Source organism: Eretmochelys imbricata, chromosome 2 (assembly GCF_965152235.1).
Source record: "Eretmochelys imbricata isolate rEreImb1 chromosome 2, rEreImb1.hap1, whole genome shotgun sequence".
Classification (NCBI taxonomy): Eukaryota; Metazoa; Chordata; order Testudines; family Cheloniidae; genus Eretmochelys; species Eretmochelys imbricata.
The window spans coordinates 137,744,674-137,760,381 of record NC_135573.1 but is presented as its reverse complement, the minus strand read 5'-3'; the positions used below and the strand labels follow the sequence as shown (position 1 = coordinate 137,760,381).

At 41.0% G+C, this 15,708-nt stretch overlaps 1 protein-coding gene across 1 annotated transcript in view; it reads left to right on the top strand.

Annotated features, from left to right (window-relative positions):
- Window positions 1-15,708, top strand: part of LOC144260148 (triple functional domain protein-like) — a 196,866-nt gene that overhangs the window by 109,810 nt on the left and 71,348 nt on the right. Inside the window, exon 2 of the mRNA XM_077808708.1 lies at window positions 14,475-14,549. Coding sequence (XP_077664834.1) covers window positions 14,475-14,549 — 75 coding nt within the window. The remainder of the gene's footprint in view (window positions 1-14,474; window positions 14,550-15,708) is intronic.

The window sequence follows — 15,708 nt, the reverse complement described above, 5'->3', positions numbered from 1 at the left end:
TGCTTGTGGCATACAAGATGCTCTTACATACCAGCACCTTTCAGGTTCTAAAACTAAATAAAAGTAATGTCTTCAAGCTCATAAACCATACCATCAGTGGTATTAGCACCTCTAAACTAAATGTCTGCAGTACCAGCCAAGAGAAGAAATATGGAGCTGGAGATAAGAACAGTCTGGTGAACAACAGCACATAAAACGCCTATTGGTTCATGAATGAAGCAGTAAGTTGATGCTTTAGACAGTGTTAAAGGGTGAAATAATATTTTTCAGATAAAAGTGGGTGACTTAAAGGCAGGAACGGAAGAAAGACACCAATGGACATATAAGTTTAAAAATCCAACCTACTGAATATCAGGGAAGCAGTATAGGTCACCCTTGATATTAATTTTGCATTTATAAACAGTTTAACGTCCACTATTCTATAAACATCAGTCGTATGTATTATAAGCACTTTAGTGGAAGGTATTGTAAATGGTTGTAAGCCAGGGTGGTAAGCTACCAATTACTTGTTACCCATGAATTGACCTTTAAACTTTAAGTGGACCCTTAATATAAAGTGTTACCACTGTATTCAACTCAAAAGTTTGTTCACAATAGATCCAGTCAGGGAGGTTATTTTCATTTACATTTTAGGTTGTTCCCTCTTCTCCCCTCCCCAGCAACTATTAATTAGCCTGTCCAACTGCTCATTCACCCCTTGTAGTACTGCTTGTGTCTCATTCAACTATTATGGCTCATCATCAAATCAGTTTGTAAGCATTTTGGAACAGGGACTGTTGTTCTGGTTTGTACAATGTCTCAAACATGTTTTAAAATCACTCCTGAGCACTTAAGAACAGCTGTCATAAGAGCAACCATTTTTCTGCCTCAGCCCCTCACATCTATCATGCTCTTTCTCCTTTGGCTCTAAATATTTTGGTGTGTTAATTATCTTACGGTTTCTGAAACAAGATAAAACTTGAATACCTTAAATTCATTGTTACTTTGAGGTTTACAAGGCAACGTATCACATTGCTTCAGTGTACTATTGGAGTCGTTCAAATTGCTTGCAGCCGTTGTGTGGTGTCTTTGAGTTCTCCTCCCCGTCTCACAGTTGGCACTAGTAAGGGAACAGGGCATTTTATACCATCCGTAACAACTGAATCATAAAACAGATAGTGTGCATTTGTACTTAGCACTTTGTTGTTTTTTTGCTAAGAACTAAAAAACTGGCAATAAATTCCATTCTCTATTGTGTTGAAGTAATTCCAGGCTGTCAGTTCTAATTTACATGCATGTCTGTGAGTCGAATGCAGCCCTGCAGCCTCTCAAATAAAGTGTGGTCATAGTGCAGGATATTCCTTCCAGTTTGTGGGGGTGCATGGGGTAGATGAGTGGAAGGGAAGTAAGGTATCCGGAGCAGCAATCATGATGAGCAGTTGAAGGTTTGATGATGTAATGTCTTGTGACGGGTGAGTTGTCAAGCCTGACCAGAGCTGATTTAGTCAAAAGCACAACTGCCTCAGTGCTCTTGAAGTCTCCTAAAAGTTGAGGATAGCATTTTAATGTTAACTTACAGGCTTTGCCTAAACAAAAACAAAGAAGAACCTCTCTTAATTTGACCAGTGTGGCTGGTGAAATTAAATGTAGCGGTGGGTTTTGGATTACATTGTTCTCTTCTCATTCCACTGTAACTACACATGTTAGAAAACCTATAGGTGGCTAACATTAAACAGTCTAACTTAGAATATGTTATCAAACACCACTACGTGGATACTAAGGTACATAATGTTTGGTATGTTTTACTGCTTGTTGAATGTCCTTACACAATATTCAGAGGCTGAGTGAACCGAACAGGATGACACTTTGTGTGCGCTTTTTGGCAAAGAGGAATAACAATGACATTTGTTTTTAAAGATGACCTGTTAGTCATACTTAAAATTGTCATGATGTCCTCTGAGCTGGGGGATCACCAGCACATCCATTATAAATTGCTCTTTCCACAGGGTGGATAATGCTGGTTCCTTTAGACCAGTGGTTCCCAAACTTGTTCCTTCGCTTGTGCAGGGAAAGCCCCTGGCGGGCTGGGCCGGTTTGTTTACCTGCCGCATCCGCAGGTTCAGCCAATCGCGGCTCCCCGTGGCCGCGGTTCGCTGCTCCAGGCCAATGGGAGCTGCTGGAAGTGGCACGGGCTGAGGGACGTATTGGCCGCTACTTCCAGCAACTCCCATTGGCCTGGAGCAGCGAGCTGCGGCCACTGGGAGCTGCGATTGGCCGAACCCGCGGACGTGACAGGTATACAAACTGGCCTGGCCCGCCAGGGGCTTTCCCTGAACAAGCGGCGGAACAAGTTTGGGAACCAGTGCTTTAGACTGAAACTTTGGGGGGAAATGGTAAAATTGCATCCCTTAGTAAATACCCTTGAAATCTGCCTTTGAACTTTGCTGAAGTTCCAAAGATTGGGTTACTTCTGTATTACCTTAACTGATACATTATAGGCAATGTCTAGAACCCTGCTAAAAGAGAGAGATTAAGATAACTAGGGCAGTTGGGAAGCTAGGGATGACCACTATATATTGCAGTAAAAAGGAACACTTTGTAAACTCAAGAACACGACCATGAGACTTTCTAGATATACCTACAGTAAAATGAGTCTAATGGCTTCTAGTCCTGAGAAACATGGCAACTACTGTCCACATTTTCATAGTTTTCTTGTCCATTATTACAGCTTTTTACTTTTTGAATTCAGACACTGTTGCCAAATATTCACTGGTTTCAGACACTATACATGAGTCCACAACACCATTTTCCAGCCTGCACTTCACAACTCTCACTAATACCTGCCGATTGCTGACTGTTTGAGCCCCGAGTCCAAGTCTGCAAGAGCCTTGAGACGGAATTAAATTATCCTAGAAATTCTTTATCCAGGTCAGAGTTACGGCATGGAAAATCTTGCTGTGCCACTGCCTGCTGGTTTTGTAGCTAACATCTCCCAAGCAGTCACTGTGGTATATTTCACAAGCACTGCATTAATTAAACTCAGAATCAAATGACCACTTCAGTTATGCTTGAAATAACTTTTTCATGGAATAAAAGGCCATTTAGGTATTCGCCTTGGTGTATTTGCACACCGCTATTGAAAAACACCAGTGAAGTCCAGCACAATGGAATATAGTGGCTAAGTGGGAGAATGATACCCTTTTATTGTCAAGTAAAAGAAATGAGAAGAGGGGACATGTGAAAAGAGCCGGAGCTTTGTAGTGAAATATCCTCAGATAGCAAGCAAATTTTTATATAATAAAATGGGTTGTCAGGAAGGTGGGAGGGCTGTGATCAAAGTGCTCTGCTTGGTCTATGGAGGGAACAGAGTAATGAAGCGGTGTGGACCATAACTAGGAGTCAGTGAATTTCATTACTTTTGACTCGCCTGCCCCTTTTTAGTCTTTCAACAGGCAACTGGAAATTAGTTTCTCCCCAAGATGTAACTTTCTGGTGAGTCATTTTGGTTGCATCACATAACTTTACTAATGGCACTTAACATTATGTATTTTATCAAAAATTGCAGAATACACAGAACTGAACCATAGGTGTTAAGGTCTGGTTGTCAGTGTGTCACTTTGTTTCTACAGTTTCTATTTGTGACCATTTGCAGAACAAAAGTTGAAGGAAATGAAAACTAATGTTAGAGCAAGTTGCTTCTCTTTGCTCACTGCACCAGGGGAATTGCCTTTAGAGATGAGAATTTCACTAGGCTGTCTCATTGAGCACACTGAAGTAGGCTTGCCCCGGCTTGTGATCCCACTTCACCACCCTCTGAAGTGAGAATTCAGCTTTCTAGTTTAACATACCTTTGAGAGAGAGCTAACGAGATAAGCTTTAAATGTTCTCAACTGAATTGTTTGAGGCTTCTTCTGTTTTAAAAAATAAAATCTGTTCTTCAAGCTTCTTGAAAGGCTTTAAAAATATATTGCCTCTACAAAGAAGATGCCTTTTATAGATGGCCATTTTCTGTCAGTAATTTCTTTTGTTACCTTGGAGAAGGAGCACACCTATTAGATCAGACTTGGAATCAAATATGTATTTTAGGTTTCTTACCAAACTTATTTTAGACCCCATTAAATTATTTGGAAATTTCCTTTAATTCACCAAATGGCCATCGTTGTCTTAATGGTTTCAGATCTGATATGAGACTTCTTCTTCACGTCCATGTAAATCTGAAATTCCACCGCCTGTTCTGGTGGAAAAAGAAGACCGTGTGAGAACTGGGAAATAGGACTCTCTCACCTGGGGAATGAAGCTTTCTTCCCAAAGTTTCGCCCACACTTAGTATAGACCTTATTCACCTGTAGGTTTATTAATATATTTAATTTCTTTTTTTCCTCTGTTACTAAAGAACTCACTTCTGTTTGTTGGGTAATCCAGGTATAGGTTAGGGAAACAAATTGAGTTATGTTTTATAACCTCACTGGAATATTATCCAGGTGAATTTAACTGATCCATATTTAGCAATAGACATACCTCTTCATTGGGAATAATTTTGCTTTTGGAATTATGTAATAGTATGTAGACAAAGATTTGTTGAAAAAGTACAGAAAGACCATTCTGGAAATCCTAGTTCAAGTTTAAGGTGCTTGCACTCATTACTGTTCTTGCTATGGAGTACAGGTGAGTTGAAAGGAAAACTACGAAGCTTAACTTGTTTTTCTCTTTATTGACCAATTATTACTTGAAATTTAAAACTGAAGCTTGTCTTTGGGCCAGACTAGTTTGCCTCCGCTTATGCAACTTGTGTGTAGCTGTGAAAATGGCAGATGGTTTGTCTGCTGCCTGGTTCATGTGCAGCAGCAGGGTGACCTCATCCTGCTTATGCACTGATCTGGAAGCAGACAGGCAGGCTTCCCTCTCTCTTCTTAAGGAAGTGCATGGGAGAATTGAACACCACTAGATGTAAATGTTGTGTTCCATATGAAGTGATCTTCCACACACTGTGAATGATAGTTGAAAGTATAAGACTTATTACTGTTTTTACACAAATATGTAAATTGTGTTATATACAGCAAATACCAAATAACTGTATGTGGTTCTCTTCTGCCCCCTCCCCCAGTCTGTACTTTTCTTTGTCATGGCTGTCCCTAAACCTATGCTCCTACCAGAGTAGAGTTGCCCTCTTTACCTTCCTGACTATTGGGGGGAGGGGGGGGAGCAAGGGAGGAACAACACTGGAGTGTCCCTGCAAGCCTCACTACACCCTAAACCTCAGCTTTTCTTTCTGGTTGTACAGCCCCTTCTTCCGTGGATGTTGCTTTTCTCCCATCAGCTCTCCAAACCACTGAGAAACTTACTTGCTAGTGCCTCCTCCCAGTCAGAGATTGAGCCCTCCCCACATTACCCATGCAGGTATGTTGTGCTGTTTGCGGAAATCAGCCTGAAGCTAACACACCTGTTTTAGCACAGAAGCCCATCAGTGCTGGGGCCAGTGATGAAACAGGGGTGCCAGTGTGCTTACTAGCTTGTACAGTCATGCTAGTGCAACTAAATACGGTGTGCATCATTGGATATTTTTGTAAGGTGTCTTCAAAGTATGCAAAATGAGCTTTACACTCCTTTGAAGGCAGTCTTTTTAAGGGAATTTATATAGTGTCATCCTCTTCTCTCAGTCTTCCCCCCCACTCAGTATTGCAATAACAGCTAAAACTTGTTTTCCCAACGTAGCTTAGTTGATAATGGGGTATACACAATTACACTGTATATGTGGTTAGTCATTGAATGTCATCAGAGGCAATGCGTGGGGGGAGCATGCGGGGTCATGTGAGTCCCAGAATTGCTTGGCTTGTACTGAGAATGCTCACATGAACTGAGCATGCTCAATAACACCTGCTGAAGCCGCTGCCCTCACTCTGCCCCCCACTGTCCATGTAGTGTGTTCATGGGATTAACACAGTTACCTTCTTCTCTGTCTCTAAAGGAGATCATAGATTTAGAGATTTTGACCAGATTAAAGTCTTTAAATTTGTCATAAAAGGTTTGTGGGTGCCACAGACCAGTGTGGTTTCTTGCTACTCCCTAAAGGTGGCTCTCTGACTGTCTGCAATTCATAGGCTTCAAGAAACCATGTAACGTACAGCATAAAACTTCAGTATTCATAAGAGTATGACACTCATGCAGAACATGGCAGTGTTCCCAAGCAGTGGATCCCTTTTCCTATTGATTTCCTAAGATGATAATTGTGATTCTTGATTGTTTGCAAGGTGTCAGCCCTGAAATTTTGTGATGCCAGCTAGCTTCCAGATTTGCAAAATAGAAGTGTAGAGTAGCAAATGAAAGTGACAGGATTTAGATTTCTACAGTGTAAGAGAAAGTAATAGTACACACCAGGGTGGATAAAAATCAATGATTTAAAAAACAAATCCGATTTTTTTTAATTAGTTTTTTTATTGAAATCAGATTGTTTTGATAAAATGCTTTTTGAGGAAAAACCTTATCTAAAGATAGTTTTTAATTAAGATACATTATAGCTCAAAGATATCTCATCATGGAATAGGGATTATAAATTCTAATTCTATAGTATGAGACAATATATTCATATAATGTTTAAGAAAATTTTTGTAAATGAGTTCCAATAGTTCACGAATCAGGGACCCAATCTTATGGGGTTCCGGGGACTTCTGTATAGATTTAGGTTAATCTTTCTATCTACCCAGTGGGACTCAGTGCTCAGTCTGGAAGATACCATCAGAGATGCTTCGTTTTGCAGTTCTCAAACTGTGGATTTGTGTCTCCAGAGATAACATGCTAGTTAACAGTAAAAATGTTTTAAAATAAATAATATATAGAGGTGAGAAATAACAGACCTCAACCCTATTGCCCTTCTGCAAATTTGTGTACACAGATTCAATCGCTTACTTCTCTCTAAAAGTGCAAAGTTTCAAAAAGTTCAATGAATAGAAGATTGTTGGCGGCGGAATAGATCTGGACAAGGAGAAGAAGTCTGGAGATAAATGTGAGAAGGGAGGGACAGGCAGTAGAAGCAAAAGTGAAAGTGTTTGAGCAGCATATTCCAGAAGTCTTTCTGAGCATAGCCTTCATTGATTTGAGATCTACCATACCATTCTCTCACTAGAAGGGAAGACCTATAATGGCAGCAGGCCGTAAAAGAGACCCAGTTTGGGAATAAGAACCATTCAAGAAATGTATGCTTGCTGCTGATGTTTTAAAGAAAGGCACACCACTGAACTGGTGGAAGTCACTTAAGCACTTGGATTCAGAGACTGTTGAAATGGTAATCTCACTTCTAACAGCAGTAGCTTCTTCTGCCGGTGTAGAAAGAATATTTTCTTCCTTTGGACTAATTCATTCCAAATTGAGAAATGGTTTGGGACCTGAAAAATCAGGAAAGCTTGTTTTTCTTTTCCAGATCATGAACAAACAGGAAAATGAAGGTGAAGACGACTGAGTTAGCTGCAGAAGCCAATATTTTAAAAAAGGAGTATCTGATGAAGTCAGCTGTAGCTCACAATAGCTTATGCTCAAATAAATTGGTTAGTCTCTAAGGTGCCACAAGTCCTCCTTTTCTTTTTGCGAATACAGACTAACACGGCTGCTATTCTGAAACCAATATTTTAAGTTTCTCATGTTGACCTGGCTGACAGTCACTTTAATTTTTGTTTTTATTTTAAAAATATTTCGTTTAACTATTTTAGTTCAAAACAGTTTTAACAAAAACAAACCTGATTTTAAAAAAGTTGAATATTTGTTGAAGAAAAGAATCCAGAATACATAACATTATTTTAGTTAAATAAAACAATTTAAATGTTTGTCTGGTGGGGATCTCCTCCTAATACAGCATGGCAAGAAAATCCTCCAAATATTAATGATTAACATGTTGAATTGGAGATAGTTCACCTCCCAATGACTTCATAAATATCTGCTTCAATTACCCTTGCTAAATGAAATAACCAAACAATCATTCATTTTCTGATATAGCTGTAAAACTAATCGGAAAAGTTTTCAAAATAAATCACTTTAAAAATGTGTAGTGAGTGCCTTCTAAAAATGAAACCTACATCGGTCTCTGAGTTGTGAAGAATACGTATTAAGGTTATAACAACCAACAAGAATGCACTTTTATGTAGAAATCCATGATTAAATCAAGTCTTCCTGACTAGTGATTTCAATCATGATTTAAATCAATTTGATTTTAATCAAATCCACCCTGGTACACACTGCTTACCTATTCTTTTTAGTGGTTTATCTGCCCTTTGGTGGGCATTTTTCTCCAAGTGATCTAAAGGTGCACACAACCTACATTTTAAGTAATGGGCGGGCTGGCTCTATCTTTGCTAAGTTTTCCAGTGTTGTCATAGGGTTGTATAAAATCCTTAGCACAGCAAGTAGTCTCTTAATCATCAATTAAACATCTCTCAAATGTCCTTCAGTAATTGCAAGGTGTGTGGCACTTGATTATTTGCTTTATGTACTCAGAGTTCCTTCAATTCCACACCATCTCAGTATTTTGATACCATAGTGGTGATAGGGGGCTTGAGAAGTTCAAGCAACAGTTGTTTTCCCCCTACACTTGTATTCAAATATTAGAAGATTTTTTTTCTGAGTGTTTACCAAATTCTATAAAATGTAAAGTTTATTAGTATGACTTCTAGTAAAGCAAGAGGAAGAGGACCTTACTGCATTCCACCATCCTTTAGACCCAGATAGCCATCTAAATTCTCTGACTACATGACTTACATAAAATGTAACAAAATCCAGGGACCTACTAGTTAACAGTAACTGACAAAAAAAAGAAATGTGAAATGGCAAATTGGTGTTAAAACTAAATAGTTAAATAGTAAACTGCACAATTATTTGAAACGAAAACCCACATTAAATCTTGGTGGTATTGTTTGTATAAAACCAAAAGAAATTATAAATGAAGCTGCTATTTGTTACTCTTTTTCTTTATGTAATTTTAAAATCAGGTATTTGGCAAGCAAGAAATTGCTTTATATTAGGTTTGAGTGGTGAAAAACTGATGTAGAAATAGTGTGCAATGTGTTAAACAGAGACTTTATACAGGCAAATATTGTGTTGGATAGCTGCAAATGCTATTGTGTGAGAAATACGATCAGCTTCAGAATTCCAATCATACATTTTTAATTATACATGCTTGAATTAGAAGTCCATTCGTCACTTAAAGCTCTCAGTATGGGTATGTACATATAGAATTGCCTCTACATCTCAAACCTTTGTTTGCTTGAACACTATGCCACCTTGTGCTTCTCAAAATCCTCTGACTACTGCAGGCACTGCAGTGAAAAACACGGCAGCAGCAACTGCAGACTGGCCTGGTTTGAAAGGATGACATCACCTCCATTAATGTGTGATAAAGACTGCTGGCTCAGAGGTTGCTGAGCTGTGTAGAGATTGGTGCAGATTTTTGGCACTGCTATTGAGTACATTCAATGACTTGCTTCAATAAGTCTTACTAAACCTACAAATCATAAGTGCTTTGTAGTACAATTAACCTTAAAACATATAATGTGCTGCTTTATTTATTGGCATATTAACTCCCCCATGGAGTTAAAAAGAGCACATGCTCTTTCCTTTCTTCCAGCACCCTCTCACCCAAATATAACCCCTGCTGTCTTTTGCCTTCAGTAAATTCACCATTGTAGAACAGGCACAGAAATAGGCCTTTAAGGGGACAGAAACATGAAACTCGTACACCATGAGCCTTTAAGGGCACATTCAGCTGCAGTGAGTAAGTCTCGGAGGCCCCAGTTTAGCAAGGTGCCTAATCTAGTGCCTAACCTCACTAGCTACTCATTCCCAAGTCAGTGGGATTATACACATTTTTAGGTATCTAGTGGAATTGGAGCCTAAGGCAGACTCTAACATACAGAACTAGCCCTATACAATAAGATTATTTCTGCATGAATTTCTATCAGATAAAACATTTTTCACCTTAACCTTAATAAAATCAGCATCTTAATTGGTCCAGGGTGGCAGATGAGGAAGTGGTATACAAAACCCTCAGCAGGTTTAGGGTAGATAACTCAGAGTATTACCAAAGAACTCTGTCTCTTGAAAGAGAGGCTGCAGAATACGGTCACCTTTCTAGAGCTGGTGGTAATCGTGCTATGGCAGAATAAATGCTTTCACAAACATGCTGGCAGACTTGTTCTTTTCATCTAAAGTTGCTGGCCTTACTCCTGTCCCCATAGAGGCACAGCTGCCGCAGGGGGAGCTAGGATATATCAACAAAAAGTTGCTACGTAGATTACTACGAAACATGAGCGGCTCCCTTGAGCAGCTGCAACCTGCGGGACCTGTGATGCTCAAACAGGGATCTAAAACTTCAAACCATGCCCCCACATTAGTTTGATGGATGTGGAACAGCTATGTAATCTAGGAATGATGACCTGTAACTTATCGATACCGTGTGTGATCCGAATAGTGAGAATTGCTCTATGGCTATAATGGCTTATTGGGCTGTAATTCGAATGTTTTGGTTAACTTTTAACGGTGGGCTATCAGAAGAACAAGGAGGAGAGCAACACAACAGCTGTAGATAAGCAGCCTTCTGACAAATTTGGGGGCAGTTACAAAACACTGGCCAAATAATTAGTGGTGAAGTGTGCTATTTCCCGGCTCCAGTCCAGAGCAATGCAGCTCTTTTGCCAAGGCTGGGAGCCTGGAGATCAAAGCGATTCTTAACAGTTAAGACTTGGGGGCAGGGTGGGGGGATTGTCAATGAATTCTTCCTGTGGGTGGCAACTGATGTAATCACAGACAGGTCATGCAGGAGTGTCCAAAGTAGAGACCTTCCCAAGCTTCCAGGAGGGGACAGTAGGCCTTAGGGAAGACAGGCCTCAGTATTGTTTTTGGTTTAAGATCTCTCTCTGAAATGTGAAAAGAAAAGGAGTACTTGTGGCACCTTAGAGACTAACAAATTTATTTGAGCATGAGCTTTCGTGAGCTACAGCTCACTTCATCAGATGCATACCGTGGAAACTGCAGCAGACTTTATATATACACAGAGAATATGAAACAATACCTCCTCCCACCCCACTGTCCTGCTGGTAATAGCTTATCTAAAAGCCATTTCCAGCACAAATCCAGGTTTTCTCACCCTCCACCCCCCCCCACAAATTCACTCTCCTGCTGGTGATAGCCCATCCAAAGTGACAACTCTTTACACAATGTGCATGATAATGAAGTTAGGCCATTTCCTGCACAAATCCAGGTTCTCTCACTCCCTTACCCCCCTCCAAAAACCCACCCCCATACACACACAAACTCACTCTCCTGCTGGTAATAGCTCATCCAAACTGGCCACTCTCCAAGTTTAAATCCAAGTTAAACCAGAACATCGGGGGGGGGGGGGGTAGGAAAAAACAAGAGGAAATAGGCTACCTTGCATAATGACTTAGCCACTCCCAGTCTCTATTTAAGCCTAAATTAATAGTATCCAATTTGCAAATGAATTCCAATTCAGCAGTTTCTCGCTGGAGTCTGGATTTGAAGTTTTTTTGTTTTAAGATAGCGACCTTCATGTCTGTGATTGCGTGACCAGAGAGATTGAAGTGTTCTCCGACTGAAATGTGTTGGTACTAATTAAAAATACATGGCATTAAGAAGGCTGCGTGGTCACTGGATGCCACTGGCCATAGCTCTCGAGGAGAAGAAATGCACATACTGAACCCTGAACCTAAGGCACGCCTCCTTAGGTAATCACAGTATCCAGGGACTGCAGCCTAACTCCAAGTCTTGATTCCATTCTGAGATGAAGGCTTGAGAAAGAGACAAGAAAGGGCCAGAGGTCCAGTCACAGTTAGCAGGAAACAACCAGCAGAAACTCATTGGAGCAGAGGCAACGTCAAAGCCACCTTCCCTCACTTGGGACGAATTACCACTGGGGAGTGGGGGGCAAGAATGAGCTTGTGTAAAGCGCTATGTGAGTTGCACTATTTTGCCTTCTGGAGGATTCAAGGTCCTATGGGGTCTCGTATGTCTCATTTTTAAATCTGCATAAAATCTTGCCATTAAAATGCGGAATGTGGCTAAAAACTGGATGAATTTGGTTTTTAAAAGAATCTTTTTTGAAAAGAGAATTGAAAATTATGAATTATGATTTAGTCGGGGTGATGTTCCACCCATGGAGTACCACCTGTTTTGTTGACTTAACAGATTCTGCAAATGAGAAACTCGTTTTATCTTGTTTGCAGGTATTTCCCGAAGAGATTGCTGGTAAGGAAGCATTAATGATGCACTTTAACAAAAATTTCTCTTAGCAAGATAGAGCAGAGGTGGGCAAACTATGGCTCGCGGGACCGTCCTGCCCGGCCCTTGAGCTCCCAGCCGGGGAGGCTAGCCCCCGGCCCCTCGCCTGCTGCCTCAGCTCACCGCACTGCCAGTGCGGCTGTGAGCTCCTGCTGGGCAGCGCAGCTGCCAGTCCTGCTACTCTGAGTGGCATGGTAAGGGGGCAGGGAGTGGCGGGGTTGGATAAGGGGCAGAGGGTCCCCAGGGGCAGTCAGGGGACGGGGAACGGGGGGGTTGGATAGGCGTGGGAGTCCCGGTGGGCCTGTCAGGGGGTGGGGGTTTGGATAGGGGTTGGGGCAGTCAGAACAGGGAGCAGGCAGAGTTGGATAAGAGGCATGGTCCCAGGGGGATGGTTAGGGGTGGGGGTCCTGGAATGGGACGGTCAGGGGACCAAGGGTGTGGGGGGGGGGTTGGATGGGTCAGGATTCTGAGGGGGGCAGTGGGGGGCGGGAAGTGGGAGGGGTTAGAGAGGGGGCAGGGCCAGGCTGTTTGGGGAGTCACAGCCTTCCCTACCCGACCCTCCATACCGTTTTGTACCCTGATGTGGCCCTCGGGCCAAAAAGTTTGCCCACCGTGACATAGAGTACTCTAAGCACTATGTATGTGGTTGACTGGAAGAAGGAAAGGGGGACAGAAGAAGGATACAAACCGAGTTCTGGCTGCAGGACATGGGGTGGCATTCCTCTGAATGCTGGACATTTACAAAGGGGTTTAGGATGAACCATTCAAGAGACTTAAAGTGTCACTCGCTCTCCATGATGTGAATGCTTTTTTCCCCATCTAAACATGCAGGATCTTGGAGTATGTCTGTGCTGCAGCTGGGAGCATGCTTCTCAGCTCAGGCAGACAGTTTCACAGTACCTCCACTCGAGCTAGTGCATTAAAAGCAGCAGTGTAGCTAGGGGTAGCAAAGGTAGCTTGGACTTGCTTGAATACAAACCCACCCATACCCCCTAGGTACATACTCGAACAGCTACCCTGAGCTGCCACTTATGCTACCCCAGCTACACTGCTATTTTTAGTGCACTAGTTTGAGCCAAGCTAGTGGGTTTACGTACGTGAACTAGGAAAAGCACTCCCAGCTGCAGTGCTCGTTCTAGTCCAGTGCTGAAATTTTTTCTAATTTGGTGGCAACTGTTAAACAAGTCTGTGTTTGATGCTGTCTTGCAGCGATTTTTTAAAATATGATTTTTAACTTCTGTGGATACAAATGGAAAATGTAACACCACTGCATAGACTATTCAAGCCTCCCCATCCCTACCCTTTCTGAACAAGAGACCACACAAACCTCTTGACAACTCAGTGATATCCTTATGAAGTTTCTCTGTGGTCTTCTAAGACTTAATGGTACTAGCTTCTAAGTGACAGAATTTATTGCCACGTTAATTGAATTTTTTATTCTGGTAAGCTTTGCAACAATGAATGGAATTCTTTACTGAATGAGGAGGAAGTAGTAAAATTACTTGCTAAAGGCCAGTTGACACCTCTTTGGTGTAATCAGAAATTGCTGGACCTTTGGATCATCTCAGATCTCTTTTTGTGAGCCCTGGCTTGTAAAAGGTGGAGATGAATGAATATTCACTGGGTTTTGCATAGTACTCCTAAGGTTCACACCAGTAGAAGCCAGGAGCTAGAAAGGAATCCACATGTAAGACAGCTTTATTTTTGCTTATGGAGGTGTTTTGAAAATGGTGTGTAGGTGACTGAAATTCATTGCTTGCTGCCTTGAAGGATTCATGCCATTAGTTGCATATTAGATCTCTCTTTGCTGGAAGAGGAAGTGAAAGACTGGTATCAGAGCACCATTCAAAGTGAGAGCTTCTAAATTAAGCTGACCTTTCTTTTTATCTGCTTTGAAAATGTTTAACTTCAGTGCTTCATCTTCTATTAAGGGTTGCCTACTGACGTTGTTGGTATGTTACATGTATACACACTTCTCAACTGATCATTCATGTGTTTGTTTAGGTAAAATTGTATAGGATAAAAATGGAGTTTACCAAAGATTCTAACTTACTGAGATCTCATTAACAGGGTTAAAAGAACTTAAATAAAGTTGTAGGCTTCAAGATACATTAAATAAGGTAAATGTTTCCTTGTGTATTAGGTAGATGGGATTTGAAAGCCTGCTTACATTGCATATCAAACCGCTGACTTATTTCCTTGTTTCTTATGTGTTCCAGGGTTTCGCAAAAATGATGAAATGAAGGCTATGGAAGTATTGCCAATTTTAAAGGAAAAAGTTGCCTATCTTTCAGGTAAAGTCTTACTAACATGCATTGTATTTTTAATTGAAGTGTTTGACAGAAAAAAACCCACTAGTTTACATGTCCACAAAATACCAGGTAAGACGATCTACCAGCGTTAAATATTTGTATGTCTCAACACCTGTAAAATAAGAACCATCACATAATTTTTTGCCAATATTTATCCTTGTACAATGACATAAAATTAAAGTATCACTGGCAACTTGTTTCCATAACAGATTACTTGCTTTTTCCACTTCACTCAAAATGCTTTCCCCTGTCTTATGAGCCTTAAGTTTGTTCTCTGCTTGGGAACATGGTAAAATAGGACAAGTGTGTTGACTAGTTCATTGGGTCATGTGTTTGATCTGTAAAGCCTACGTCACAAGTTGATTGAGAGACAAAATTGATGAGCATTGCACTGAGAGAAGCTTGATATCCTCCTCCCCCCCCCCCCCCCCCAATTTCTCCAGTATACAATTGGAGTTCAGTGCTGGCTAGTCTACAAACTGGTGGAAGGATTTAAAAGTGTGGTTTAGATTCACAAAGACAACAACTGTTTGGTGTTAACCTGCACACTGATAGGTAACCTCCTTAAAGGAATGCTGACCGTATCTTTTAATGACATACTCCTGTGAACAAGGCTATGGCTGTGGCTTCATTCTGATTTAAATACTTTAAAAACTGTTGAGATTAAGAAGCAGCAGTCTCTCTACCCATAATCCATAAATGACAAATCACTTGCAGAGGACAGTTTCAGCCTTGATATTACCTTTTTTTTAGGTTAATAGTGTGTTAAAAGTGCAGAAAGGTTTTTATCTATAAATATTCAGGCACACAAGGGTGCCTCAGATTGGCGCACCTAACACACTGATGCTGCTGTTTGCTTTTGAGAGTGTGGGTCGTGAGACTTGCAGGCTCTCTCATCAGCTGGGAGGGAAGCTTATTATCAGAGAAATGCTGAGCCTAATTCCAAGGTCACAGAAACACTTCCCCACACAGGAAGGGGATCACTGAATGAATGCCCTTGTTACTGTGAGAGCCACTGTCTCATCTAGTTATGAACACTAGAGTTTGCCAACAGCTTTAAAACCCAACAAAGCTTTTCAATGAACGTTGGGGAATTTCAGGCCAGCCATTCTAGTTTTCTTGGTTTGCAGTTTTTGCTTTC